General features: G+C 38.5%; 1 protein-coding gene across 1 annotated transcript in view; it reads right to left on the minus strand.

The window, feature by feature from the left end:
- Positions 1 to 358: 358 nt before the first annotated feature.
- obsl1b (obscurin like cytoskeletal adaptor 1b) overlaps positions 359 to 14,626 on the minus strand; it is a 31,592-nt gene continuing 17,324 nt past the window's right edge. Inside the window, exons 9-22 of the mRNA XM_054615832.1 lie at positions 14,011 to 14,286; positions 13,638 to 13,913; positions 13,113 to 13,388; positions 12,754 to 13,029; positions 11,575 to 11,844; positions 10,807 to 11,073; positions 9,446 to 9,712; positions 8,614 to 8,726; positions 7,386 to 7,539; positions 5,412 to 5,573; positions 5,131 to 5,235; positions 4,650 to 4,916; positions 3,188 to 3,457; positions 359 to 492 (exon numbers count right to left, since the gene is read on the minus strand). Coding sequence (XP_054471807.1) covers positions 482 to 492; positions 3,188 to 3,457; positions 4,650 to 4,916; positions 5,131 to 5,235; positions 5,412 to 5,573; positions 7,386 to 7,539; positions 8,614 to 8,726; positions 9,446 to 9,712; positions 10,807 to 11,073; positions 11,575 to 11,844; positions 12,754 to 13,029; positions 13,113 to 13,388; positions 13,638 to 13,913; positions 14,011 to 14,286 — 2,990 coding nt within the window. The 3' untranslated portion in view covers positions 359 to 481. The remainder of the gene's footprint in view (positions 493 to 3,187; positions 3,458 to 4,649; positions 4,917 to 5,130; positions 5,236 to 5,411; positions 5,574 to 7,385; positions 7,540 to 8,613; positions 8,727 to 9,445; positions 9,713 to 10,806; positions 11,074 to 11,574; positions 11,845 to 12,753; positions 13,030 to 13,112; positions 13,389 to 13,637; positions 13,914 to 14,010; positions 14,287 to 14,626) is intronic.

Here is a 14,626-nt window from a genome sequence, read left to right on the forward strand (position 1 = left end):
GTTTATTGCACTCAAATCTATATAAAACTCTTCACTTAGACTTTCCATTCTTATATCTTTCTAACCATGTACTTGTAGTTATTCCCGCTTGTTTCTTCTTTACAGTTTTCAAATCAGATATTTATTGTTCTAAATACACTTTGAGTTTAAACCGTTACAGTCAGACCACTTACACACAGGACAATATTTACATCCAAACAGCAATTTGCATTATGATAAAGGAACTGTTCGAAATGTACTCACACACTGACTATGAAAACTTTATTATGAACAGAAATAAAGACAATTCTTAAAAGTACGTTAATGAGAGAAAATCCACGCCCTGAATTTACTGCATGAAAATCCATCACAACCCTGTTTAAACCACTTTTATAGACATACTGTTTGTAAATACATGAGCAATGTCAATGTTACAACTTAAAAGCATCAATATGATAAATCGATCCATGTAAATTCGGTGACGACAGATAGAAGATGTCAATCATGGATCACCTGGGAAATATGAACAGAGGAAAAACAAATTAGAGACTGGGGACCAGAGGGCATCGTTTAAGTTTGACCTGATTCTGTCAAAGTGTAAACCTGTCTTGTGTAACATGTCCATACGCAATGGCTAGTTTTTTACAAGATACATATATAAATTGCAAATAACCTAAAAAACTTTCCAATTAAAACTGTCCTTTTTACTTACTAGTCATTCCAAAGCTTTTTGGCATGTGACCCTCTAAAACAAAGCCATGTCTACTTCAGATCCCTTGTGACATAGTTATGGCCTGAATGTGGACCTGAGCTGGGAGTAGTTTGACTAAAGAGTGATTTTTCCTTCTCAGATTGTTTCATTTAAAGGATTATTTAAGGCATAAACAGCAAAAATAATCCAGTATTTGATCGGGAAAAAAAGCTAAAATTGAAGAAAACCCCTAAATAGTATATTTTTTGCAACAGAAACATACGTTTTTCTTTCTTTCTACCCTTAACTAATCTCTTCCAACCCCCCATGTTTGGAACCACTGATAGGCTTAATAAAACTTTCTGCAGATGCTCACTTTTGCAAACCTCCAACCTAAGGTTTTAAATGGCCATCCTGAAATGTTGGATTGGAAATGGAAAACCAAATCAACAAATTAGAACCCCCACAATTTACGTTAATACAAATGGCATTATTGCTTACCTCTACTGTGTACAAATATTCAGTAACAAGTTAAAGTCCTTCTTTCAAGTTTTATTATGTCCTAAACTCTAAATGTATATAAATGCAGTATTTGTTAACCAAATTCTTTATTATTAATCTGTATCTGTAAGTAGCTAGTGACTAAAGTTATCAAATTAATGTTGTGGAGTAAACAGTACAATATTTGCTTCTGAGGAGTAACGAGGTAGAATAATAGAGTAGAAGTAAGTACTTAACTACAAATAATCACTACAGTAGTTACTTTCCACCCCTGCCTATGACTACTGTATTGTTTGTCACCATTTCATTTCTTTTCATTCTCACAGCTGAGCGTGACTCCTGGTTGTGCTTCACATCGCCCTCAGTCTAAAGCCCAATGAATTCACGACAGGTTTACAACCTAAGCCAGATGATTGAACATAATACTCTTTCATTTAAAGCCAACATTATAAAACTAAATATAGTTCGCTCTCTTACACATTTAAATGGCTTGAGATGAATATGAACTCCATATTTATTGACCTACATGCCTGAAGATTGAGTAGGATCATAAACACTCTATATTATTACAGAATCCAGCGCTCTAGGTAGCCAAAACATGTGCTGTATTTATACAGTAATACAATACGTATTAATGCTATAAGTCATGCAACACACTAACACGACATCTTGACAATTCCAGATCAGTCTGATGGATTTATGTTTTTTTATGTTCTTTTTTTCTGTGGTGCTTCTAAAGCAAATATGGCTTTATGGTTGAATATTTGAATGAGTAAAAACCATTACCACATTACAGCATACATTTACCTATACTACTAGCATCGAGCCACTACATCTACTATCGTGATGTTTCTTTAGTCATACGGGCAAACTCAAGGCTTTGTCATTACCTCCATCTAGTGGTTATTTTTGTGGATGACATCACTGAGTTTCAATGTTTCACAAACTGTTAAATTCAGTGTGACCGAATGCTGTTCATACTACTCAGCTCTGGTACTTAGTTACAGTAAAAATACCATAGTGTAGAAATACTTAGTTACAAGTAGAAAGTCATGTGTTTATTTTTTCTCACTAAATTACACGTTCAGAAGTATTGGAATCAACATATACTTACAGTATGAAAAGTAAAAGTAATCATAATGCAGAATTGCCCATTTCTGAATGACGTGTATTGTACTATTGAATCATTATTACCTATGAATTAATGCCAATATTGTTTTAATATTGATAATGGCAGTGGGGATACTTTTTACCACCATACTTTATCTGCCGCGTAGCTTCCCCCCCAGGAATCAAGAAAGTTTCATTTTAATCTTTAGTATTACATCATACTTTAAGTGTTGATTATATTTTGTATCATTGATCTGAATCAGAAAAGTAACTTTAGTTATCAAATAAATGTAATGGAGTAAAAGAGTAACATTTTGGACAAATGGAGAAGAACAAGAAATTACTGGAGAAGAGGTAGTGCAAAAAAAATGCTTTTGTCACCAAGGAAAATGCAAATACTCAAGTAAATTTTATATAGCTTAATATTGTACTCGAGGACAGTACTTTAATACATGTATTTAGTAACTTTCCACCACTGGTGTTATCACAGATGGCAGTAAGGAACCTGATTTCACAAGCTAATACAATGGCATGTCCAAGGAAAAAAACTGAGGGTGCCATTAACTGTATATTGTGTGCTGCTATCATTTTTAACAATAGATGCATTGGAATCTGTTAAATGAAATAGATTATTAAGAAATATTTTGTAAGATTTGCAATCATGTTATACAAATGCATACAAACATTGTGATAACATGGAACTGTTCATCCATGAAAGAGTCATACTTACCCTACAGTCTTTTGTGAGTCTCATACTGTATGTAGATAAACATAAATCCATACATCCATACTTTTGACTTTTACTGGCAATGTAAATGCAGTTGATATGAAAAAGGCATTTAAAAATGAATCTCACCAGAAAATGTCAACACAAAATGCCCTTGAACAGCTACTTCTATTACTTACCCCTCACCCGGAACTGGGCTCTGCTGTTTGTTTTCCCAGAGGTGAACTCCACCTCTCCACTCATGTCTGGTGAGGTTTGTCTGAGGGTCAGCCTGTGGATTTGGCCGATCTTCTCCAGGAGAACCCGAGAGCTGGGCTGTAAGGGCTCCCCGTTCAGAGTCCACACGGGAGCTTTGAGGACGGGATCTGAGACCTCACATTCAAAGCAGGCTTCGTCAGGGGCTCTGACCTCCACATCCTTCAGCTCTCTGACCATCAACAGTGACTGGGCTGGGTAAGTGAACGAGAGAGGAAACGTGGTTAACGAACATCACATTTTTATTAGCAGGGTTAGTGAATTTTGATTCTGATGAGTCTTTCAGTCAACCTTGTCCATATTATTGAAAGCTGCTTTTATTAATTTATTGTACAAAGTTGTAGATCTTAAACCTTGAACCAGAGTATGTTTTTTGCATTCTCCCTTTAATTCTGGGCTCATGGTTTAGTCATTACTATGTCTCAGCTGTGCATATACAGGCCTTGTTTTTTGACTCGCTCTATTAGCTTAAAGCACAGGTGTTGCTAACAACATAAACAATGTCTCTGCTCTATTCAAGTGTGTAAGTAAGTCATGACAGTGGGACCAGCATGCACAACACCGATGCAGCCTAATATCTATTAGTCACATTTTTCATTTTTACTAACATAACATGTCAAAATGTCCATGTGAATTCTTTTTATATTATTATTATTTTTTGTCTATTGTCAGGTTTGATTGCTCAGAAATGTCATCATGTGGCGTGTTCATGGCACGCTTTTTCCCCAATTTTTTTTTACAACAATTAATTTATGAGTCTGCGCCCAGAGGATTGAATTACAAACCACTGTCAATGATTTAAATTCAAGAAGGAACACAACAGCCATCTTTGAACCCTTCAACCCAGCAAGGGATCTTTAATTACAAAAAAATTGCACATGGACATTTTAAATAAATAAAAAAGCAAGAGTGAAAGAAAAACTGGCATTAGAAAAATGTGGGTAATTATTTTTAGTTTTCCCATTACAAGAGGAAAAAATACATGTGTTAACTTTGCTTTGCCAGCAGATGGAGCTATAAGGGTACTGCACGAGATGCTCCACTCGATGCAGTACTATAATAGAGGGGTCTCATACTGTTGCCATTTTTTACTTTAAATCACTCTTTCATGGTACTCTTGTGGAAGCAGTGCTGTTGAGCTATGATTAATTCAATCTTGGCACAACAATTTAAACTTGGTATGGGATTATCAACACCACTACAATACCAATAACAAGAACAGTAGTGCAGTGTTTACACATCCAGATAGCAAATAGCACGTTTTAAAGCTTAATTTCTGACAGGTAATGAAAGTCAGATTACATATTTACTGCTCTGGATTGTATTGTATCACACATTATTATACTGTGCAATGAACTTGCAAATAAAGGAATCATAAACTTTTACCCTCCACTGTCAGTTTGGCGGCGCAAGAGTGCTCTCCGACCTGCACACTGTACGTGCCCTCATCGTCCAGCACCACCTGCTGGAGGATCAGTTTGCGATAGCAGCCCTCGCTGCAGATCTCAAAGCGCTCGGAGGGCAGGATGACATTGATGCCTTTGTACCAGCGGATACTACACCTGGGGTTGGACACGGTGCAGTCGAGGAGCACACGGCTCTTCTCAAAGGCGGTTGTGTCTTGCAGGGGTTTCACAATGTTGACGGGAAGTTCTGAAACGGACAAAGTGCAATTTAGGTCATAAACAAACAAATCTAATGAGCAAACTCAAAGCTCATATGTGCTTTGTGAAGCAGACATTTGTGCGCCGAATCTAATAAATTGATAAATATTTAATAAGAGTAACTGTATGTATGCTATTATTCATTTTCATAAATGTATACATACTTCCTTTGGATCACTAAGTAATATTTATGCTCATTATACCTTCCACCTCCAGAGAAGCGACAGATTCAACATGTCTGGAGACAAACTTTATCTCTCCGGAGTCCTCTGCTTTCACATTGCACATAAGAAGAAAATGTTTGGTCCCTGAAATCAGAACAAAATTGTCAGGATAAATAATAAGGGTGATGATAATTGGCTCAATTGTATTGGCCCCCAAAATATGCAATTCCAGATATTATTTACATATTTACAAATGTCTACTTTTGAGGTGTTCTAGTACAAGAATTATTAAGTGCGTGTTTGTTGATGTTATAGCCTACCTTCCTGCCGGATCTTGATGGTGCTGGTGGGTTGTATCCTCTCCCCGTTTTTGTACCACTCTCCTGGCATATCCTCCACCGAGATCTCACAAACGAACACCGCGTTCTGATCTTCCTGGATGTCCACGTCTTTGAGGCCCTGCAGGATTTGCAGCTCACGCTCTGCAAAGAGAATAAACAGAAATGGATATTTAGGACTGAAATGGGCACCTCTTAACAATATGAAAGTAAAAAAAAACAAGTAAAGAGAAAGAAAATGGCATTTGCAATAATCACAAAGCTTCTTTTTTGTAAGCAGACGAAGCAGGAAGGACCAATTCTAATAACACTGATAGATTCATTAATGGTAAAAATACATTTTACATGAGTACTTGGTGACAAAATCATCTAATTATATAATATATCATTACAATGAATACTCAAACTCAATACTTTGTGATGTATATGTTTTGTACTACATTAGATTTATGAACATTATTCTACTAGCTTCCAACTGTCCACGTGTGAAGTTTTGCTATATAAGCCGGTAATTTTAATAATCACAAATTTTTCTAACAGCATGACAGTAAAACTTACAAACCCACACAGGTGATTTTAATTACTCTGGCTAATTAGACCTCTACTGATGTTGTAAATGGGTGGAGCTTTGCTGAAGTCTCCGATCTCCACGTACCAATAAGAATGATAAATGTGTCATTTGTCCCGCCCTAACAGGCTCAACAGAGTCCTCAGGAGAGAGAGAGAGTGATGTCAATCAAGTTTAGTATGTACACGCCCACAACATCCTTTGTAAAAGTCTAATCAACTGTAACTGAAATCACCTGTGTCAGTGATGCAAGCCTGGAATGAATGTGCATCATTTTCTGCACTTCTCAAGCTAGCAGCCAACCTTTAGATGGGGTTAGCGCATTATTTATTTGAACTTTTCTGATAAATGTATGAAAGAAAAGTTAATTGTTGGCAAAATGGATATAACAGTGGTCCAGGGAAAAATAATTAACATTAAGAGAAGCAGCAAGTTCTAGCAGCTAACAAAGAAGTGGCTAACATCAACAAAGATGGCAGGGCTTATCTGGCATTGTGAGTGCATGGTTAGAGCATTCTCACTTTTTTGTTTTGGTGGTACTGCAGTGTAGTTTGCTGAAAATTACTTCAATTGCTAGCAGTGAAGGGTGCAGACATAGTTTTATTATGTTGCTCAAACTCAGACTGTGTGTGCCTCACTCACGATATGTTCATACTGAATGCTAAACATGGTTGTTTATTTAATATAATTTACACTCTTTCATTGTACTTTTTCATAGCAGATATTTAGCCATGTCAAGGGAGTGAAAGCTGGAGCTAATAACATTAACAAAGGCAATGTTCTATTAAAGCTTCTAAGTTGGGTATCATGTAGGATACCAGCAATGATAAAGTTGATACATTCATTATTTTCTTTATTTAATTACACCAGTGTTTTTACTGTTATGGCACGTGAAAAATGTCTGCCCGTCTCTATTCTTCATTTCCCTGTTTTATGAGATTTCTTTGTGTGTACGATGCATACATTTGACACAGTGCTGATTCTGATTTCTGAGTTACCACCAACTGCATCTTTGATCAGCTAGAATTGTTCAGGTGTGCTATCAGTTAGGTTTGTGAGGGAATGTATAAGGAAATTAAATCCATTGTAGGTAAATGACGAGCCATAGCGTAGCCGCATTTCTGACAAATTACTGACCAAATGGTATAAAAAAAAAAATGAAACATACAGTAGTTCACTCAGCTAATACCTCTATATGTCTGCTAGTTTTCAAGAGTAATTAGGCTTACAACTTTGCTCATAACATTGCTACAGTGTGTTAAGTCTGATAGCTTAGTTGGTTTCATTTTTGTGTAGTTATGTTGAAAAATCTAACACATTTTCAGCCAACCACTGTAAAACAAAAGGTTCCTTTTTGTAGTTTATAGTGTTAGGACAGCAGACTTTACCGTAGACCTCCACAGTGCAGCATGTAGTCACATCTCCGGCATCGCAGGTGTACATGCCAGAATCACTGACGTTACATTTCATGATCTGAAGAAAGCGTTTCCTTCCCATTGCATAAATGCGCGAGTCCTTGCCTGGCTTCACCTCGACCCCATTCTGAAAGAATAAAAAAACAACACTGATTTAATTATTATTCATCCTCAAACAACTGAGATAGTATGTGATGCATTCTTACTTAATGAAATATGTATTTTTATATTGTTCTAGATATTGATCAACACAAAGATAAACATATTTTACTTTTGGCTTGAACCCAAAATGCTTGATTGTTTTGTTTTTTTCAAGATTTTGGCTGTTCAGAGGTTTTTTTAGCTTGTGATCCTTAAAGCGTCCATCAAGATTATTAAGCGCTTTGTGTAAATTATCCAGCATACTTGTAATCTTGTGGAAACTTGTAAACTATAGGCTAGGTGCTTTTCTTGAGGCTATGTCAATCTTGTACCGTTGGCTACATTATATAGGCCGTTGCTTTTATTTTGAAAGAGTAATGCCAGTAAGAGAAAAAGATGCATGGTAAAGTGGCAAGTGTGTCTTCCATAGCTGTATTTTTGCTTAATTGGTGATAGTGTGTGTGTGTGTGTGTGTGTGTGTGTGTGTGTGTGTGTGTGTGTGTGTGTGTGTGTGTGTGTGTGTGTGTGTGTGTGTGTGTGTGTGTGTGTGTGTGTGTGTGTGTGTGTGTGTGTAAGCTAGTCAGGATGCTGTGTTGGCTCAATGTACTGTAATTTCAGTCATGTTAACAAGCAAAACTAGCATTCTTTGACTTTGCTAAGCTTGTCTGAAGAAGTGCTTTACTGTGGAAGTGTATTGCAGCAACAACAGTATATGGGGCAAAGCATGCTTGAATTGGGATAGTTGGAAGCTGTATTTTGTGAATTAGTTATGTATTGTGTTGACTATAAGTTAAAAAGGGACTAATCATCAGATCAGAAAAGATTGGTTATACGTTGTTTTGTATTCTTTGTTGCTCTCATGGTGTGTTCACGGCATGTTTTTGGAGCAACAGTATTACCAATGAGGCTTTTGTGAAGCATCAGCAGATAATCATTCAGCTGGGTATGATGCACTTTGGATATGCTTTCATTTTTTTATGATAACATGTCTAACTTTAACATAGATTGTTTTGGCTCTGGAGTTTTTGGTAATGAAGACAGACAAAAATCCAACACTTGCCTTCAACCATTTCACAACAACGTTGTGTCTTGACAGCTCACACTCAATAGAGATTACTGCCCCTTCAGGGAATTTCTGGTCCTCCAGTTTTCTGAAAATGGTCACTTGGGGCTCTGGTGGAGAAAAGGCAAGCTTAGATAGGCAAGCAAAAAACTTATTTTAATTCCTCCCAACAATGCACCAAGTGGAGGGTCTATGCGTTGCTGCTAAAATTCAAATAAGCTATACCGTTCAGTTATGTGGACTAATTTACCGCAATGAGACTTTCATCCAATTGTTATCGCCAGCGTTTCAACCCCTAGCTCAAAGGGATGATGCATACTTAGTGACTTGGCATGGAGAGGATTATTTTACAGCATGAGGTTAAACTAGCACCTGACAGACAAGAGAGAACAGAGCTACCGCTTTTCATTTGGACATGGTAGGCTACTTTCAGGCTACTTTGTAACGTGAGCACGGATGAAGCCAACAGAAGTAGAGCTGTCACTCTATTCTGTTATCATGCCTCAACTGGTTGGCATCTGGTCTACTTTGAGTTGTCAACTTTAGTTACCAGTCTGAGGGCACAACAACATTTTACATATCGTTTTGGTAGTACTGCAGTGTAGTTCACATGGATTGTGGGTTTGAAAAGTTACAAATTAGACCTTGTAGTATAGTTTTGACAACACTACAGCCTTTTAAAGAGTACATTACCTCAAAATGAACATGTACTAGTAAGTTACTTCTTTAAATTAGACACAAAGATTGATGCAGTTATATTGCTACTACCGTGAAACCAAACATTGGTCTCCACTTGTTGCAACTTTGGCAAAATTCCTTAATTACCCACCCTTCACAATAAGCCTTGCAGATGTCTTCAAGTTCTCCACACAGAAAGTAAAGGTGCCAGTGTCTTCTACAGATAGGTTAGAGATGGTTAGGCTGTGGACTTGTCCCTTGGCACTCATACGGAAGTGATTTGTTGGTTTAAGCTTGATTGTGTTTCTCATCCAGGTGCCTGTGACATTGGGATGGGAGAGCTCCACCTCAAAAGATGCCGTTTCTCGCTCTGTAGTTTTAATGTCAGTCAACCCTCTTTTGATTGTGATTTTTCGAGCTGTAAAGAAAATAATAGAGCTGTGTAAAAGGCATCACAGTACTCTTAACAAGTGCAGATACATTTATCTATCTTCTTTTGGGGCATTTGTTTATGTTAGTACATTTTAGTATAATGAAAACTGAATATTAGCTACAACAGAGGTTATGTTTGATATATTGGCCTTAGTTCCACCTTAACACTGAGCAGACACAATTTCCATTTTCTGTTACAAAATAGGCTTGGAGTTTGTTCTGTACACATCAGTCTGCAGCTAAACAATACAAGCCGGCACACATTGACAAGCCACTAGTTTAGTCATTTGAGTATAAGGGCTTTACACAAAAGCCAGCTTTGAAACTGCCAACATTTTTCACTTATTCTAACAGACGAGCATTCCCTGTGGAAAAAAGGAGTGTTTATTTTGGAGACCTGATGACAGCAACCTTAGTTTTGAAGGCCAGTGTGTAAATTTAGATGCAATGAGAGGAGATCCAAATTCATAGGAGGTGCCAACAGCAGCTTGAAGTCCTGACTTTCCCCTTCCCACCCACACTAGTGTTGAAAGAACAGCCTTTAATTCACCCACTGGCCGGTGGTTCATAGGGCTAAGAAATATAAGAGGCATGCACAAAGAAAACAAGCATAAGTACGTCTTAATCACTATGAGATGCCAGTTTTACGGGGAGAAAGGCTTGCAACTTTGAAGAACTTTAAGTGTCGCTTGTGCATAGGAAATGTTACTTTGTTTGCAAAACATAATGCTAGGTGTTGGAACGTTGGCATCTTAACATGTTATGTATCAAGTACTTCAATTAAAACTGCAATCTGACTTCCCTTTGACATAGGTTAGGAAATCATCGGGGCTTGATCGATCCTGTCAATACACAATACCCTGGTCTGAAAGTCAGCTTGGGCTGTAAGGCTAGCACCTGTTGGTTGCCATCATGTTCCAATACAAGTGCCACCCTGGTCCCCAGTCACTCAAATTTCTCTTACTCAGTTAACTTTGCCTTCGCGAGAAGTAGTGATGGAGGGTGTGAAGGAGGTGGCGTTGTCGGCAACGGCGGTAAACACACAACAACAGGGCATAGTGACAACACATGCACACTCACGTTCCACTGTGAGCTGGGCTTGAGTGCGGTCATGGAGAGTTTCACAGCTGTAGGTGCCCCGGTCAGAAATGGCCAGTTTGTGGATGGTGAGACTGTGTTTTCGACCCTCATGTTTCACGGTATTCTTGGCCCCAGGGTGGATCAGTACCCCTTGCCTCATCCACTGCACCTCTCCCGAATCCAGACTCACCTCCACCTCTAGAGTGGCCTCACTGTACTCTTCAGCTACAACTGGTGTCATTTTCTTGGTGAACAACACCTGTTGTTCTGGAAATTAATTTAAGGAATAACAAGATGGCAGCATCTGTCATGTCGGTGATTTTGGTACTTTTATATTGTAGCACTGTATGTCTGAACAGTACTCTGAAGCCAATCTCAGATAAAGCAAAATACAATATAGACCAAAGCAAATTAGCAAAGTAATGCAAGTTTAAGCACAGGGTGCAAGCAACCAGAGGAATTCTAACAGGAGAAGCTGCTAAAAGCTAGCCCTCCAAGGCACTTCTTCAAAAGTTTGAAATTGTCTCAAATAGTCAGTATCTGTATTTATGTGGTTACTTATCTCATGCAGCACTCCAGTGCTATGAGATTGTTCAATGTTAAAAAATATGGTCATAAGTACCAGAGCGATATGATGTTATTGGACTGTAAATTGTTGTTAGATGTTGTGACTTTTGTGTTTCATTAAGAAAAATATATGTGTGTGCGTGTGTATGTATAGTGTGTTGTACTATGGTCATAGTGTGAGTGGATCGGACCACAACTCACCTTGAATCTGGAGTTCCGCCTCTGATACCGAACCCTCTGCATCAGCTGTCACTCTGCCGCTATCTGAAACCATGCAGTTGTGGATGCACAGCATGTGGCATAGCCCGTTACTTGAAATGACAGTGCGCTTAGTTGGAGCTACTTGCTTGCCATTTAAGCGCCACACCAACCGAGTGTCCTCTGGTGAAACCACACACTTAAACACAGCATCTTCTCCTTCACGGACAGTGATGTTACGAAGCTCCGCTATGAACTCAACAACACGGGGAGCTGAGGGCAAAGCATTTAACTGAATTACAATCGTGTTCAAAACATTGAGATGGCATATGGACTAGTTTAAACTTTCATTAATAACATATATTTTCTCTGACCTGCCTTTAATGTATGATTTAAAATGTACTTACTTTCAACAGTGACAGTAGCTGAGGTCCTGTCATCTGTGGATTCACAAGCATATTCTCCAGCATCCTCTTCCACTAGTTGGTGGATGGTAAAGCTTCGCTCTCGACCATGTGCCCTTATTGTGTGCCGACGGTTTGGAGAGATCTCTTGCCTGTCTTTTAGCCACTGGACATCGCCTTTGGGCTTGTTGACCTCGCATCGTAATGTAAGGCTTCTGCCCTTTAGAGACACAATGTTCTCCAGTGGTCTGATAAATGTCACCTTCATTTCTGATGAGTAGAATAAAGCAATATCATTTCAGAAATGTTAGCTTTGTGACTTTTGCAATTCAGTAAATGTTCACTTGGAAACTGCTATCACATTTTGTGCCATAGTCTTACCTTTGACTAAAAGACTGAAATGCATCTCATCTGTCTTTACGTCACAGACATATTTTCCAGAATCTGACAGCTGCAGGGGATTAATGGTGAGCTTGTGGGTTTTACCCTCACTGGAGATGTGAATGTTGTCCCCGTTCAATAGTTGGCCCTCTTTCAGCCAACGGATGTTGGCTCTTTCTTGGTTCACAATGGCAAACATTGTAACACTCTCATTTTCATAGGCTGAGAGGTTATTACTTTCTTTTTTATTTTCAAATTTGACCTCGGGTTCTGAGGGGGAGAGATTTGCAAAGAAGTAACTTGTTAATTCTGTGTGCAAATATGGAACAATAAGTTAATCAAACAGAAACTACAGAAATTGAATCGAAAACATGTTTCAAAGTAATTTAAATCTTACCTTGGACCTCAACAATTGTTGTCAATTTGTCATCGATGGCATCACAAATGTATTTTCCAGAGTCTGAGGGCCGAAGTCCAGAGAGAACAAGCTTCCTCACAACGTCATAGCTGTCAACTTTTATACGAGTGTCTGGTTTCAAGATCTGGCCATTCCATAACCACTGAACTATGGCGTTTGGACGAGACACCTCACACTCCAAAATAAGGTCATCTCCTGCTACCAGGATGTGATGCTCCGGTTGGCCTGAGTTTCCAATGATCTGTACTTGAGGCTCTGAACATAAAATACATTGCATTATTATCCTTCTAAGTGAAGGAAAGCAGGATAACATTTACATAGCCCAATAATATGACTACCTTTGACGGTAATGTAGAAGACCATCTTATCATCCACTGCATCACAGGTGTACTCTCCAGAATCTTGTAGCCCAGCATTTAGGACAACCAGTGATCGGAAAACCCCTTGCTCTTCGCTACAGTATCGCTCAGTGTCATCAATTAGCTGATTATCTTTGTACCAGCTGACTGAGGCATTGGATCTTGAAAGTTCACACACTAAAATAATGTCATCTGATGCTAAGAACTGCTTTTCCGTTTTTGCATCGGTTTTTCCAAGAATCTTCACAGGCAACTCTGAAAATTAACAAGCCAGAGCATAGTTTTATTGGATCAGAAAATCCTTTGGATGCATTTTCGACAAATAAATATATATTTTGTTTAATCCATAGTACAAAGTACTGATGATATTTTTTTTTATTTGTGCCCAGGAGTTATTCTCTAAGTATTTGAAAAAAGTTAATGATCTGGATTAAAGTCTGGATCTTTAGAGAAAGAGAGAATGTCATCTTTCGGGAGTTGTATATTTTAAGTACAATAACCTACCTTGCACTTTAACATGGAAATCCATCACATCATCCTTTGCATCGCAGATATATTGCCCAGCATCTTCCATTGTTAGTGAGTGAACAGTTAATTGACGCATGACACCATCCTCAAGGATGGTGATATTTCTGGAGTCTTCTACTTCTTCCCCGTTCTTCTTCCAGGTCACCTCGGCATTTGATCTTGAAACCTCACAGTCTAGAACCAGAGTCTCCCCAGCCACTTTGTCTACTCTTCCTGTCATCTTCCTTGGACGTACAAAACGAACAGGAGGCTCTGTGCATTTAGAAAATGTTGTTAGACATGGATTAACACTGACAGAGCAACAAAAATTAGAGGATCTACTTTTTTTTCATTCCTCAGTTTCCTTTACCTGCTATGTTTACAAAGAATGTCATGGAGTCATCAGCGGTATCACAGACATATTCGGCGGAATCTTTGACAGTAGTTTCTGGTATAATAAGTCTTCTGTAGACCCCATCCACCTCTAGGATAAGGTTATCATTCTCCTCCACTTCGAGTCCGTCTCGATACCAGCGCACCACTGCATTGGGCCTTGAGATCTCACAGCTCAGTACCATTCTCTCAGAGGTCTGCTGGCACAGCTCCATTTGGGACTGACTTGGGGACACAATCCGCACCGGAGGTTCTGGAAAGGGACATTATCACCCAGTTTAGTCACCACTCTATAGTTTAATGTATACTACGATTTAATAGCATTGTTTTTTATGCGTCAAGTTGATGCATATATTGCCTGCAGGATTGACTTTGCATACTTCACATCTTGGATCCTGGATGAACGATTTAACTTTCCAAAACTAATAACAAGCAAGCACCCTTCTGTTAGTTTTTCTGTCTACATCTGAAACAAAAATGCCCTTAAGGATATACTGTCCGCAATTATGTGTTGGTTGGTTGTTATCCCCATTTGCACAATTCATAGAGTCTTATCCTTTTCTATGACTGCAGTCGTTTTAACCAACCTTCAA

This window comes from Anoplopoma fimbria, chromosome 16 (assembly GCF_027596085.1).
Source record: "Anoplopoma fimbria isolate UVic2021 breed Golden Eagle Sablefish chromosome 16, Afim_UVic_2022, whole genome shotgun sequence".
Lineage (NCBI taxonomy): Eukaryota > Metazoa > Chordata > Actinopteri > Perciformes > Anoplopomatidae > Anoplopoma > Anoplopoma fimbria.